At 38.7% G+C, this 15,265-nt stretch overlaps 1 protein-coding gene across 2 annotated transcripts in view; it reads left to right on the forward strand.

Annotated features, from left to right (window-relative positions):
- The first annotated feature begins 218 nt into the window (after positions 1–218).
- The window catches only part of LOC145985736 (cotranscriptional regulator ARB2A homolog), a 96,341-nt gene continuing 81,294 nt past the window's right edge, over positions 219–15,265 (forward strand). Inside the window, exons 1-2 of one of the 2 annotated variants that reach the window (XM_083119796.1) lie at positions 219–273; positions 10,734–10,821. In XM_083119796.1, the coding sequence (XP_082975922.1) occupies positions 10,752–10,821 (70 nt within the window). In that variant the 5' untranslated portion in view covers positions 219–273; positions 10,734–10,751. Of the gene's footprint in view, positions 327–10,733; positions 10,822–15,265 lie in introns of both variants that reach the window. The other variant, XM_083119795.1, reaches the window with a different exon arrangement.

A 15,265-nucleotide genomic window follows, 5' to 3' on the forward strand; every position in this document is an offset into this window, starting at 1 on the left:
ATCATATGCGGGGGATCCCTCTACACCGAGTACTAATTTATCTGGAAAGTTGAAGGGATTTCCCCTGAGCGGAAAAAAAAAATCTGATGACATGAACGGACGTAGTGCGGCTTTACTCAAGGTTGAAATCGCACTTCCAGTTGATTCTTCGCTGCCTACGTGATACGCGCAAAGGATAGGCGGTGTGAGCCACAATAAAGAAAGCAAGCAAGCTTACGTGATACGTTCGGGTGACACTGCAGCATAGACATCACTACAGCCTTGACATTCGAGGTAAGAAAAACAAACAGTTGAATGTCGTGAACCGAATGTATCGAATCTTACAGGTAATTTGCAGCTGGCTCTTGTTTATGTTGTGTTTAATAACAATCAACTATTTGCAAGTTTTTTCGTAATGCTCACGGAATATGCGTTGGTATGTGTACACAGATGTGATGTAGTTGAGTGAGGCGATTCCCTCCCATAGTCACCTTGTGTATTTATGTTTATTTTTACGTCGCGATTTTTCTAGGATAATCAGATTGTTGATGAGAATGAATGGTGTATTAATGAATAAGCTGAATAAAATCACAATGAAACTCCTGTTCCGTACCCATAATTTGAACATGTGTAACTTGCATGAAGTGCAAGGGGACAACAAATATGAAATTGGTAAATATGCGATAACGCCCGGACACCTTTCACTCATTTATTTCCTTAATTTTACCACTGGTACTTACCTATTTTGCCTTGCGGAACATTCTTTAAGGTGAAGTTATGCCTTTTTTCATAAAATACTGTCAACTTTTCATATTACGATTGATTATTTGTCTTGGTCCGCTTCTGTAATAGACAATATGGCGTGCACTCGTAATGGATCATCGCGTGTCATGACGTGCCAGCTTGTGTTTTGTCGATTTTCAGTGCGCAAGCAGTGTATCAAACCTTCATGACGGAAAATTACATACTATTTAATTTTTTTTTCTTTCATGTTTACCTCCACAAACCATGCACGTTTGCCCCACAAACCATTGACGTTAGCCCCAAAATCCATTCATGGGTAGCCCCACAAACCATTGACGTTAGCCCCAAAAACCATCCACGGATAGCCCCACAAACCATTCACACAAGGTTAGCTTAGGCCTGTTAGGTTAGGTTCCATTAGCACTCATTTCACCCCTAAATTCATCGAAAAAAGAAAGCACGGCAAACATAGTTAAAAATTGAAATTTTCGTATAAAGAAGGCACGTTTGGAAACACTGCAGAGATCGCGTGACTTTCAACGCTCTCACCATCTGCACGCACATAATGGAAACAACGGCGTAATGTGGCAGGCAATGCCAATTTCTTACGTAAAAAGTGATTAATTCTTGTTCGGCAGCATTAAACTACGAAGTTTTTACTTTCCGTGAAAGAAAATACCTCCAAGAACGTCCAGAATGCTAAAGAAACTCATTTCAGTAAGTATTTTCTCCTGTAAATTTGAAGAAATCCGTCCAGGCGATATCGCATATTTACCATGAAATGTACACGGACCACGACAACCGAAAGGGGTAACGGTTGTATAAGTGGGAGATGGATTTCTTCAAATTTACAGGAGAAAAGACGAGAAAGTACGGTTCCAGTTGTATAAGCCGGAGACACATTAAACTCGTTTATTTTCAAATAAAAATCATTTCTACTTACCTCATATGCATACCGGAACATTTTTCAAGCTGGGGATCTCTTTTTTTCCATGAAAAAAGCGTTATTTTTAACATTATAATCATTTATTGGTCGTTGCTAATTCGGCGGGCAAATCCTGACTCGCGTTGTCTATCGTCAGCTGATGTGCAGTGTTTCCAAACTTATGAACCGATAAATGCCGCACAAACTATTCACAAAAGGTTTCTAAGCGAAAATTGAGGCTAGACTCTACTTTACATCCTTATCTGCATGGTGATTGCTTCTCATCCGGCATCTCTTCGGGTAAGTACCTTTTTCTTTTTACACTTTCTGTTCACGATAGCCCCACTATCCATTCATGGGGTCGAGGTATGCCTACGAGGTTAGGTTAGGTTCCATTAGCACATTTCACCCCTAAATATGTGCTTCATCATCTAAAGAATTCCTCAGTACGTTCAATTACGCATATCCGGACAACATCGGTTTTTCTCGATTTACTCCTTCAGGAAATTTTTCCTCGCCTTGGGATTTACGTTGTTGAATTCCTTATAAAATAATCTTTCCAACGATATATGACACGTATTCCGTAGGAAAAGGACGTAAACTAGAGTCTTACCTCAAATTGGAAAAAAAAAAAACGCTCTCACGTCATCTTGTAAAACTACCGCGTGGTTGCTACACTGACAGGGGGTTACATAATCGAACGCACGGAACATTTGATTCGACGGTAATGGCAGCACGAGCTATCTTACAATCGTGATGCATGAATGACGAAAAATGTCACCTTACTTACAGGCCAAATAAGTTTCACGATTCGAAAAACAATTTCCCCGGCTTCAGAAAGTCCTCAAGAACGCAATTCCGTAAGTACTTTCCGTAAAATTTCAGTAACCACCAAACGTCTGAAATTCCTTTATTTTCTTCTTTTTCACATTGATACTTACGTATTCTGCATTCCTAAGGATTCTTAAAGGTGGCATTTAGTTTTTTCATGCAAATAATCTCAACTTTCTACATATCTAGTAATTCTTGTTTGTTCGTTTTCGCTTGCTTTACACGCAATATGGCGGAGAAATATTGACTAGCGTTGTCGATTATCAGTTATTATGCAGTGTTGCAACCTCCTTCTTCGAAAAGTACCTACTTTTGTGTTACTGATTTTCTATTTTTTTCCAGGTTCGAAAACCCCACGAACCATTCACAGAAAGCCCCACGAACCATTCACGGATAGCCCCACAAACCATGCACGGAAAGCCCCACAAACCATTCATTAATAGCCCCACGAACCATTTCCGGTAAGGTTATATTAGGTAGGGTCACCTTTAGGTTACAATAGTTAAAAATTGATTTCGAAAAAAATATGCGTAGCTCCATACACCATTCTTGCATAGCCTCACGAACCAATGACACATAGCCCCACAAACCATTTGCGGAAACGTACCTTCTTCAGTTACAAAAACACGTGTTTGATAACACTGACCGGGATTACGTCATCACACACAGGCTACATCCACCTGGAAGTAAATGGATGCAAGAGCTTTCGTGCATCGGTCACACATTTATATTGAAAAATAGATGATTTACGGGCAAAATTTAATGAACGATGCAAGAAAACACTTCCCCGAACTTCCACAATTATAAATAAACTGCATTCAGTAAGTAATTTCTCCTGTAAAATTGAAGATATACGTTTTGCAGATACGAAAATGTTACCTTTGGTTTTGTAATAACGGTAACAGTTTGATATAGGTAAAACATTATTTAAGGTGGGATTTTGCTTTTTTCACTGAAATAATTGTAATTTTTCACATTACGAGTATTTATTGTTTGTTGCTTTTTCGCTTCCGTTACACGCAATATGGCGGGCAAATCTTTACTAGCGTTGTCTATCATCTGTAGGTATGAAGTGTTTCAAACCATCTTAACCAAAAAATTCGTACTTTCGTGTTAATAATTTTGTATTTTTTCCGGTTTCCAAAACCCCATGAACCATGCACGCATAGCACCACAAACCATTTACGGATAGCCCCACGAACTATTCATGGCGAGGTTAGGTTAGGTTCTGTTAGGTTAGGCAAACATAGTTAAAATTGTCATGTTCCGGGAAAACGAAGGCATCGTTGGAACCACTGACCGGGGTTTACGTCATCGAACGCACAGAACATTTGGTTCACGTAGTCGAAGGTAATGGAGGCAAGAGGTTTTCTGCATCACAGAGATATTAATGTCGAAAAATACATGTTTTACCGGCCGAATGAATTGAACGAGTGGAGAAAACACTTCCACAACCTTTCTAAAGTCTACAGAAACTCAGTTCCGTAAGTACTTTCTCCTGTAAAATTGAAGAAATGTGTTTTGCTTTTATCAAACTGTTACCGTAATAACTTTTTAAGAATGCATGTTTTTTTTTATTTATTCCTGAATCCCTACTATAACATTTAGAAGGAAAAAAATTGAGAAATATCATTTTATTAAACGTTGATAGTTAAAATTGTTGTATCTAGAGGCGTATATTCGGGGTTATCTAGGCTATCTGTGAAGCCCAGACTTGGGGGAATAAAATACAGAAAAAAATATCTATCAAAAAATGTGCATCAAAATTTTTCATTTCAATAAGAAGATGAACCTATTTCTTTGAAGTTGGAAACATTGCCCGCTTTCTTTGAATTAGCAAGACGGCTGGCCCAGCTGGCAGGCAACTCGACGTGGGTGACGGGTAAGCTTGACAGAGCTCTGATCAATGTTGCAAACCAATTTTTCCCACCATGTAATTTCCCCAGGATCGGGGAATTGTGGAGTCAAACTGTTACAGGAGAGAGAACAGGGTTGCATATGGCTGGAAAAAAACCCTCTGAACTTCCTCAACAGTCTGGGTCAATGTTGCAAACCAATTTTTCCCAACATGTAATCTTCCAGGAATGGGGAGAGGGGAAAGTGTCATGTGGCAGGGACAAGAACATAATTGAAGGCTTGCAGAGGAGTTGAAAAAGAGGTTGTTGACCTTCAAACAACTAGAGATACAGTGGGGAGTAGAAAATTGTTGGCTGAGCGGGAATGGTTTACCGAAATGACAAGGACCAGTTCTAGTCTAGATCGCGTCGAGTGGTCTTGGTGCATGGAATTTATTTTGAGGCAGCGTGTGAATACAGTAGTGAGTGGATTCTATTTTTGTGAATGATGTGTGTTGTGTAGTGAACTGAAATGAGGGACATAATTAACAAGCTGTCTTTTCGGCTTACGAATTACGATAAGCTCCAAATCGTTGTGGATTTTTCTTGTATGTCCACTTTTTGAACAGATAAGCTAATGGGGATCAGACCTACAGTTAAAGTGGTATCTAAACCAAACCACCATGCATTGAACCCGGGACCCCTTAGTTTCAAGGAAACGATGTTATTACTGCGCCAACAAGGAGTACCCAAACTTAAAATCTTGAAAATAGATAGGTTGAAATGTTATTTTTATTCTCGTATATAGGCCTACATAATATTTCACAATATGGGCTTCTCATTTATGCAAATAAGAATGAAATTCTTGAAATCCTTTCCTTACTGAAAGTGTATATTTCCATGTTTTATTTATGAGGTACATATATTTTTAATCACCGAGTCACATCACTTCAACCCGCTACTGCGAATTAGTTAAAAAAACAAAAACACCCCCACCAGCAAATTTTTGTCCATTCGAACACTATGATATGGTGCGATAGCCCAGGTTCTTAACCCAGTATACTTCACTGGTTCTATCATATATGCCATGTAAGTGAGGGTTTAAAAAATGAAATATTTGCATGGTTTATGAAGATTTTGTTGTTTATGAACGTTTTCAGTTATTTTTATCTCGCAGAAATGTATTATTCTGAAGTAAAGTATGTCTGTTACCTAAGCGTTTTACTTTACAGTGAAGCAGAACAGCCTGAAAGCTTCACGCAAGTGAATATAGCACCCAAGATGACATTCCACAACAGCGGCTATAATTTTATGTAGTTAGGTTAGGATTCCTAGGTTTGGTACTGATAGTTATTTCTAACGTGTTCTTTTGCTATTTTATTGTGCATGCAAACAGTTTTTTACTAACAAAAAGTAGTAAAAGTACTTCGAAATTGCAGGTTTTTACTTTCGTGGGCCATGCTTTGGGATAAAATATCTCCGTTATTTGTGCTTTCCTAACGCTGGAACCACTTTTATATTACGTAAAACACTGAATGTGTGGATTAATAAAAAATACGATGTAATTCTGAAAGGGGTACAGTGGGTCAACAGCCGCCAGTATTGTTCGAATTTATATGTGTGAAGCTGTTTACATTCAATTGCTGACCTGACACACATTTTACAAAAATTTCAAATTACAGCAGAAATGTTTTTCCACATTGTTTTCACAGTAATAATGTGTAGTATATTGTTGGGTTGATGTGCAGTCCCTGCTTGAAATGATTTCCTTTTTCTGCAGTATGTATGCTGATTACAAGTGTAACTGGATCACTCACATAGGTTTCTTTTCTTCTTTCTATTTGAATTCGAGGTTCTAGTCTCCGGGGGGGAAAGCATAACAACTTTTCTCCTGAGATTTTGGCCTGTGAATGGGACCGGTGACCTCTCACCATCGTGACAAAATTGGGGAGCTACAAATCAGTAGCGTAACCCAGTCATGAAAACCTACAACAACGACTGCCGGTACATCGTTGCTGATCACACGTTACCCCGTAACTGATTGGCCAGTGAGGCCAGCAGTCTGTAGGTGGGCTCTGGCACTAACAGGCTGTTGTACCATGGATTATTATTTATTTTTTTATTATTTGAATATGATTGTTCTTCCACTGGACATAGGTCTCCCCGATTGCATAGTGATAACGTCATTGCCTTGTAATCAAAGGTTCCTGGGTCCGATACCCGGTATAGGCACTTTAAACTGTAGGTCCAGTCCCGATTAGCCTTTCTGTGCATAAAGTGGACTTAAAACAACAAATCAATCAATGAATTTCACAGGACATGAATAATTAAATACCAATATAATTTTATATGAGACAATTTTCACCATGTGATGTTACATAATCGTAGCATCATCCAGAGCAATTCCAACAGCCATATAGTCTGCTGACCTGGAAGTGTTGGAAAAGTTTGGCCAATCAGCTTAGGAGGCCATGGAAATGTCAGGGTATTTTGTAAAAAATTGTAAAGCCAGTGAAATTGAGAGGTCTTTTGTGCTTGTCAGGCTTAGAGATGTTCAAAATATTTATTAATATTAGTGTGTGATCATTCAACTCCAATTATAAGTGTCAATTTACCATAGATTTGCTTTAAAATATTAAAAAAAATACGTGCTATGTAATCACAAAATACAGTTTTTCCACAAAATCAATGGAAATTTCAAATTTTGCGTAACTTCCAGTATAATTAGACTCCGTGAAAGTGTTGTACATTTCTGACCAAAATGCTGGAAAAGTTTCGGCAGGTATCAATATAAAATCCCAATATTTTCTTGTACCACTCAGTGGCGAAGCATCCTATGAGGCCAGGAGGCCGGCCCTACGCATGCCATTACTCTTTTAAAGGTGTATTTACTTATTTCATCAAAACATATGTAATGCAATGCAAAAGTTTTTAATTTTCATTTATGATAATTACAAAAAAAATCTAACCCTGTCCAGTATAGGAACTTTCCACGGAGTGAGGCACATTTGCTGGGGCCTCTTCTCTTCACATTCTGCCGTACGGTCGTATATGCGGGAAGCCTAATCTTACGAGTACTGTACGTATGCTTATAACGTGCTCGTGAGGCCGGCCTCGCGGTGTTACCCACTAGGACGAACAGAATATCAGCAACACTGCATTTCTTCCAGGGTTGGAAATTTGTGGTGTACCAGCATTTTGTATAAACATTAGCCTGTGTTTGTGCAGAGAGATTTCTATTTCATTGTACATTCTCCATATTTTGTACGAACCTTAGGTTTTCCTTCCTTTCATTGACAAGTGTAAGTGAAATTGAAAATTACCTAGTACTGTAGTTCTGACTTTGTTTTCTGGTCAGAGTGCTGATGGTCTTGTCGATTCACCCAACACCGTAGCGTAAACAGAAAGTCTAAAGAACTTATATTTGTAAAGTAAGTCTTCGTACGAAATTATGTAAATTAAAATGCTAGTTGTGCCTTATATTTACAAAGTAGTTTTACTTTCACTGGAAACAGAATAATTTATTTTTATCATGAACAGGGATTCCCTCGCTTGTTCCCTCTCTGTGAAAAGTTGCCTCCTGCTCAGGACGCTACAAGGGAGCGTGGCTCGGAGCGCGAGGTTTGTGGCGGTAGAGCTTTGTTTGTGATTCGTGTCGTGTGCAGCGATCAGATTTATGCAAGAAGTGCTGGACTGAAATGCAAGAACAATCGAGTTCTTAATTGAGTGAAGATGTAATCATCGGTAAGGTAGGACCCACTTTTGGTCTTTCATGTTTCCTTCTTATAACAATAATTTTTAAAATGTTTTCAACTCTATTTTCCTTTGCAAGTATCAGTGGTAAGTGACAGCAATTTTTTTTTAAAAATAAAAGTTGTTGAAAAAAACGGTAAAGTGCTCCCCTGTGCTTAGGACCATGCCATGAAGGCATATAGGGGGTGGGGGGTAACGCCCCACACTTTCTTGATCTGGTCATGAGTGGGGGTGATGTGATCAGCATCATGCCCCTGACCGCCTTTACTCCCCAGGGTTTGCCCCAGGTACCCATGTCATTTGATGCTGGGTGGTTACCGGAGCTGCTTCCAACGTTAGAAAAGTTCCAGGATTTGAACTGGCCGGGGATCGAACCCAGGACCTTGAGCATGATAGTCAGGCGCATTACCGACTGAGCCACTGCGGCCACTATTTAATGCGTTAACACTGTCGTCGAATAGTAGCAGACATTTTTTTATGCAGCCGACACAAGCGAAGAGGTTGGCAGTTTTGTTTACCCTGAAGGGATAAGAAGAGAAGAGAGCGGTCAATGAGAGTACAATGCAAGGAAAGACTTTTTTTGGTTTTAGGGGTTATTGCGGGGGCCATGTCTGTTTTACGTCTGGCAGAACAGGCCAGTGTTGTTCTGTCACTTTGGATTGGCAGAAAAGAGCTAAATTGTGCCTAAAAATTGGGATTATATTCTCTCAAGCAACTACATTTATTAACTACAACTACATTAACCTGTTTATATGTTACATGGTAACCTTTCATTTTGCCATCATAGAAGGGTCCCAAACAAGGATCCTATGTTCTATTATCACGTAAAGGTGGGTAGAACAAACTAGGATGCGAAGTATTCACACTGAATGAGATAGGTCACCTTTACCTATGTTTTGTTTCTCGAAGGTCAACTTTACCTATGTTTTTTCTCGAAAGTCCCGTAATTGTCATCCTAACACGTTATGAAGCCAGGTGACCTAATTGTGGTCATGTCAATGTTTCCTGATCCTCTTTAATTCATTCTCCATACATTCTCACCATCACGATTAACATAGAGCAGAACAAATGAGATGAAAATATCCAAAATTTAAATTATGTTTACTTGCACATACAGGTGTCAGAAATTCATTTATCTAGAAAGCCAAGACTGGAATTAACTACAACCATTCCTTTAGTTGGACAACAGATAACAATGGTGTTTTCCTCAGTGCAAGGAAGTCTTGCTAAAAAAAACTAAGTTGGCAACAGTAGAACGTACCAAACTGACAGTCGCTGAAAGTGCGGAATCCTGTCATCTGCTCACGACACAAACGTCATACTGACCTGAAAATTATGGGGTTTTTCTAGCCCTTTTCAACTCATTGCAAAATAAATAAATAAATTTAGAAAAAAGTGATGAAGAATTGACAACAGGGCTTGATCACTATTCGTTGGATTTTCGCGATGTCTCATGATTGGTAGTTCTTTCTGGAGGTGCGTGCATAAATCAGGGGTTGAAAAAAAAAATCTAGATCGATAACATCTGCTGGGCGGGAGGAGAATGTCTAAGACATAAGTATCGTACTGATGTCCGGTAACAACACTTTTGAAAACGTCACGCCACTGGCAAGTATAGAAGCGGCCGGGAGAGACATTGAACCACTCTCCATGACATCCCCCCCCCCATCTTTTTCTTTTTACAATTTTAAGCAACTCTACGCTTCGCCACTAGTACCACTACACTGATATTGGCTGATACTGATATTTCAGCATCAATATCGACTCAGTCCTATTAAAAACATTTCACATTTTCCCCAACAAGGTTCTTTATTGTAGATATTTTAATATTTTAGCATTTTTATTTTTCTTCATATTTACTACAATATTGAATACACTTGAATATTTCATTAACATGTGTATATTAGTATACGGTGGAACCTTGATTACTCGAACCTCAACATCTTGAATTCCTTGATAAGTTGAATCCCCTTGAATTGTCCATAACACTCAATACTAATTTTACCTCAACAACTCTAATAAATCCTTGATAAGACGAATTTTTGTACAGTGTATGGGATGCGTTCGAGCTCAATAACTCGAAGGTAGAGTATGAAAAACCTCTATGAGTCGAAGTTAAATTCTAATCACCTCTATAACTCAAAGTTTTAGTTGCACGGACCTCAATAAGTTGAAGCGTAGGGTGCGTACGTACAATGTCAGGTGATCAACAATCGTGTCGGGACTTGAACTCCCCCACCCTGCCATGTATGTTACCATCATTGTTAATGTGTTTAGACCTCTGTAACTCGAATTCAGCGATTTTGACCCTCAATAACTCGAACCTTGGTAAGTCGAAATCCTTGATACCTCGATTTTTTCTTGTTCCCCTCCAAGTTCGAGTTATCAAGGATCCACTGTATTAGAGCATTGAAAATATGGTCTGGAAAGTTATGCGAAAATACCCAGAAAAGTTCGGGAAAATTGTTTAGCCAAATCAGTGGGAATGTCATGTGAACAGATGGATTTGCACATAATAAAAGGCTAAATGCTATTTAGGCACATAATCCTCCCTCTCACACATACCACACCTTACATTATCTATATTATGTTATCTATAGGTTTAATTTGTAATATTTTTGATAGTTAAACATTACTAGTTCCACTTATATTAATTTTTGTTGCAGGTTATTTTGTGCACTGTTATGTCCAGTAAAGCAGAACCCACAATTTTTCCGAAGGTCCTCAGTGAATTTGGATATGGATTCAACAAAGGTAATTTACAATTGTTTTATCTTTGTATTTTAATATTCACAGTAATATCATTCTCTTCTTGAATTAGGTTATTGCATGTTGATTTTCTGTTACTTTTAGCTAATTGCAATGTTGGGGATGAATGGTGATATGATAAGATTAATCAGAAACCCATATGAGTCTGGGTGCCAGGACCTGGCAAGAATGCAACCCAGGAATGTACTAGCCTACATGGAAGAGAAGTTGGATATTTAAATTCCTTCAAAGAAGGTCACTCCTTTACATCCAATCCTTCTCAGTTTCTTAATAATGTACAGAATATTATGTGTGGTACTTAACCCTCCCTTCCTCGCACCAATTTTCCTAACACCGATGCTCGCATGGCATTGACAGACACATGCGATGACCTGCGTTGAAAACATTTTATTTTCTTTAAGATTATTGTGGTTCAGATGAACCGAATTGATCAAATTAACACCTTGCGGATAATTTTGGAGCAATGTATAGAATGGTCATCTCGTCTCTATACAGTTTTCGTTGACTTCGAGAAAGCATTTGACTCGGTCAACAGAAATGCAATGTGGAAGGAAGTGAAACGATATGGAGTGCCCACAAAAATTCTTGATCTTATCCGAGAAACTTATCGTGATTATACATGTAGAGTTATACATGAAGGCTGTGTATCTGAACCAATAGATGTGCAGTCTGGAGTGAGGCAAGGTTGTATATTATCATCTACAATGTTCCTGATTGTGATCGATGCAGTGATGCGAAATGTAATAAGCGGGAAAAGACGTGGTATCCAATGGGGATTGAATAACAGACTAGAAGACCTTGATTTTGCAGACGATTTGTGCTTCTTATCTGAAGCACATGGTGATATGCAAACAAAACTAGCAGATCTGATAGAAAGTGCAATAAAAGCAGGACTTGTGATTAACTCCACGAAGACCAAGGCACTGAGCATTAACGCCACAAAAGCAGACCCGTTTAATATTGGTGAAGAGATTATTGAAAATGTGGATAGCTTTACTTACCTGGGTAGTGTGGTGGCAAAAGACCACAGGATGTTTCTCAACGAATCCAAAAAGCAAAAGGTACCTTTGTGAGGCTCTATCCAGTATGGAAAAACAAGAAGATATCTATGAAGACCAAACTTCGTATTTTTCGAAGTAATGTTAAGTCTGTACTGTTATATGGGTCTGAGACATGGAAAGTAACAAAAACGATTACCTCTAAATTACAGACCTTTATCAATCGCTGCCTGAGAAAAATTTTGAATATCTTTTGGCCAGAAGTGAGTCAAAACCAAGAACTTTGGAGAATAAAAGACTGGAATCCGCAAGGAAGAAGGAAAAGAGGGAGGCCTAGACAGACGTGGCGAAGATCTGTTCACGCTGAGGCCTTGGAGGAAGGAAAGGGCTGGAATGCAGTGAAGAGAATTGCCGTCAGTAGGACCAGGTGGAGATGCTTTGTTGATGCCCTATGTTCCACAGGGAACAACAGGAATTAAGTCAAGTAAGTCAAGATGAACCGAAGCATGAACACAATTGTTTTTCAAACCAATATATTTATTAAAAAAATACAAAACCTACATCTGTAATAAAAATACAAAACTCGAGCAATACACAACAAAAACTTACATTTTTACTTGAATAGAACACATTATTTGTTTTGGGCACAAATGCAACAAATATTCATTGAGTGTTCTAAAATACAATACAGTAGAGCGTCGATTATCCGAAGTAATTGGGGGACATGGGTGTTCGGAAAACTGGGTTGTTCGGATAATCGAACTGTACATGTTTATTTGCCAAAAAGAAGTACTGTACAGTAAATTTATTCATAAAAACAGGCATCTCTTTAAGTATTACAAAGTAACGTACAAAGGCAACTTTAGTAGGAATATATGGTATGTGGTACAGTTTATTAAACAAAAATATGTACATATTACATACGCATTTTGCATGAACAATACATACACCGACAGAAGTGTGCTGATTGTTGAAACACAGCGACTGGCGGCTTGGCCGGTCAGCAGCGCTTTATGAAGGCCCCATTAGAAGCAATGTTCCGCCAGCGGTGGCTCAGTGCGGCGACTACTGTGGGAAACTTGGTTTGGGAGTGAGGGGAATGATGGACGGTAGGGTGGGAGAGTAACAGGTGCGAGCGAGTACACAGTTCGGTTAAGTGGTCGTTCGGTTGACCGACGTTCGGATAATCGACACTCTACTGTATCTACATATTTAATAAAAATACAAAACTCGAGCAATACACAACAAAAGCTTACATTTTTAGTTGGATAAAACACATTATTTGTTTTGGACACAAATGCATCAAATATTTATTGAGTGTTCTAAAATACAAAACCTACATCCAAAGGATTATAAAGCCTTTTGCGGTCCATCTGTAAGAAGACTATATAATTTTAGCTTATAAATAAGACACAATAACTACGACTTAGCCTTCTTGTTTCTAGAACTCTTGTTTTATAACAGATTTTGTAACACGAGTACTCGCGTGGCATCTGAGAGACTTGGTGCAGACAATATCACTAATAACTTCTCACCGCACAAAGTTGAACTGTCGTTTGTTCTGAATAATCATTTGCTCATACCAGAAAGGTACAGGGCTGGGGAATACCCGAGCTACCTCATTTCAGAAGTTATCGTTACTGATAGACTCTCTGGCATCTCGTAGATGCCACGCGAGCAACGGAGGGTTAATATTATCACCATCATCAGGAAATTTGGGAACTATGCCAGCCCCCGTGGCAGAGTGGTTAGCACATCGCGTTACAGTGCCAGGGGTCCCAAGTTCGAATCCTGTCCTGGGCATGGATGTTTGTTAGTTCATCAATTTCATCATATCTTCACTCAATCCTCATCTTCGCAAATTAGCCAAAAGTGGCACAAAAAAGTGAATAAAATATAGCAAATCAATCAATTTGGGAGCTACTAGTAGCATAACACGGTCACGGAAACCTACAACAATGACTGGGAGTTCGTCACACCACTGTTGGGTGTTGGGACAAGACATTTTGAACCTGACTGTCCCAAGTCCCATAAATTTCCATTGCGTACAGCCAGAATTATCATTTCTTGAAGAAACACTGGGAAACCACACATTGCAACACACACAAAACAATGACCCTTTCATTTTCCTTCGGTCTGTTTTTTTTCTACAGCTGAGTTGTTCTGTCTTGGAAAACAATGGTGTTAAATTCATCTCAATATACACAATGACCCTTCATTGTCGTTGGCGTTCTCGAACATTGCAGGTCTTGAGTTCAGGCTTTTCATAGCAAGGTTGGTGTAAAATTATTCCCTTATCGTTCACTCATGCGGCACCAAGAACAGTTGTGAGAGAATTCCATACAGCCCTTTGTGCAATAGTGTGTGTTCCATGAGTGTTATTTAATAATGACACACTTGAAACCTAGCACCAGTAGTACAGACACCAGGGGTAAAATAATACATTCACGAGGCAGAAATGTTATTTTTAAAGTGTATTCTTACTTCAAGGATTTGGTGTTGGAAGAAGTGTGTGCTAAAACAATGTTTTCTCAGAGTTGAGAACTTACAGCTAAATCTAAAGTGTGCATGTTGTGTTGCGTATTATAAAACGGTAAAAACAGAAATCGGTGAACACTTATTCAAATCTCTTGGGAAACATGCTAGAAAACAGGAAAGTGCTACTAGCTTAGATGACTGTCAAAAAGCTGGGCTCTGCCATTCTGCAGTCTTTTCCTTTCACTAGCAGTTTGTTTGGCAACAGCGCAATAGCACTGGCTGCGTATTGCCTGAACTCTTATTCCATCTAGAAGGCTACGCCGTTTATTTCATTCATTCAAAGAATTTTTTTTTCTCCAGTGAAGACCCACAGTTGTAACCCCCTCCATAAATGTTGGCTTGACGCCATGTGCTTATGTTATATAACAAAAGCTTAGATACTGTATGCAATTGACTATCCAACAATTTTATTGCTAAGCCTTTGGAGTCTTTTTCTATCTCCTTAATGGTTCTCAACGTCACCAAGAAATATCCCTCTTAGGCATGCTCAAATAAAATTACATACTAGTTCGCTTTACAAAACACTTCAGACGTTAAAGATTTTCTTACTCTACCTGAACACAGTGGATCCCTAGCAGTCTTCTCGTGGTAACCTATATCTTAATGGTTTGAAATGAAATTGACATTTAGATAGAATGCACTGTGTAAGATATTGCATCAAGGTGTGGGATTTCAGTTACATTCTAGATACTGTCTTAATTTTCGTAAAAAAAAAAGAAGAAGAAGAAGAGAAAATAATCTTAAATTTAGAATGCATGCCTTCAGCCAGTGGCGAAGATATAATACAAGCAATGCAAGCACTGCTTGCACTATTAAAATGTTATTTAATGTTTTAGCTTTATTTAATTTCCATCACAATCGATTTCACAAGATTTTACAGCCTCAAACTCCTT

Source organism: Lepisma saccharinum, chromosome 3, assembly GCF_977018435.1.
Source record: "Lepisma saccharinum chromosome 3, izLepSacc3.1, whole genome shotgun sequence".
NCBI lineage: Eukaryota > Metazoa > Arthropoda > Insecta > Zygentoma > Lepismatidae > Lepisma > Lepisma saccharinum.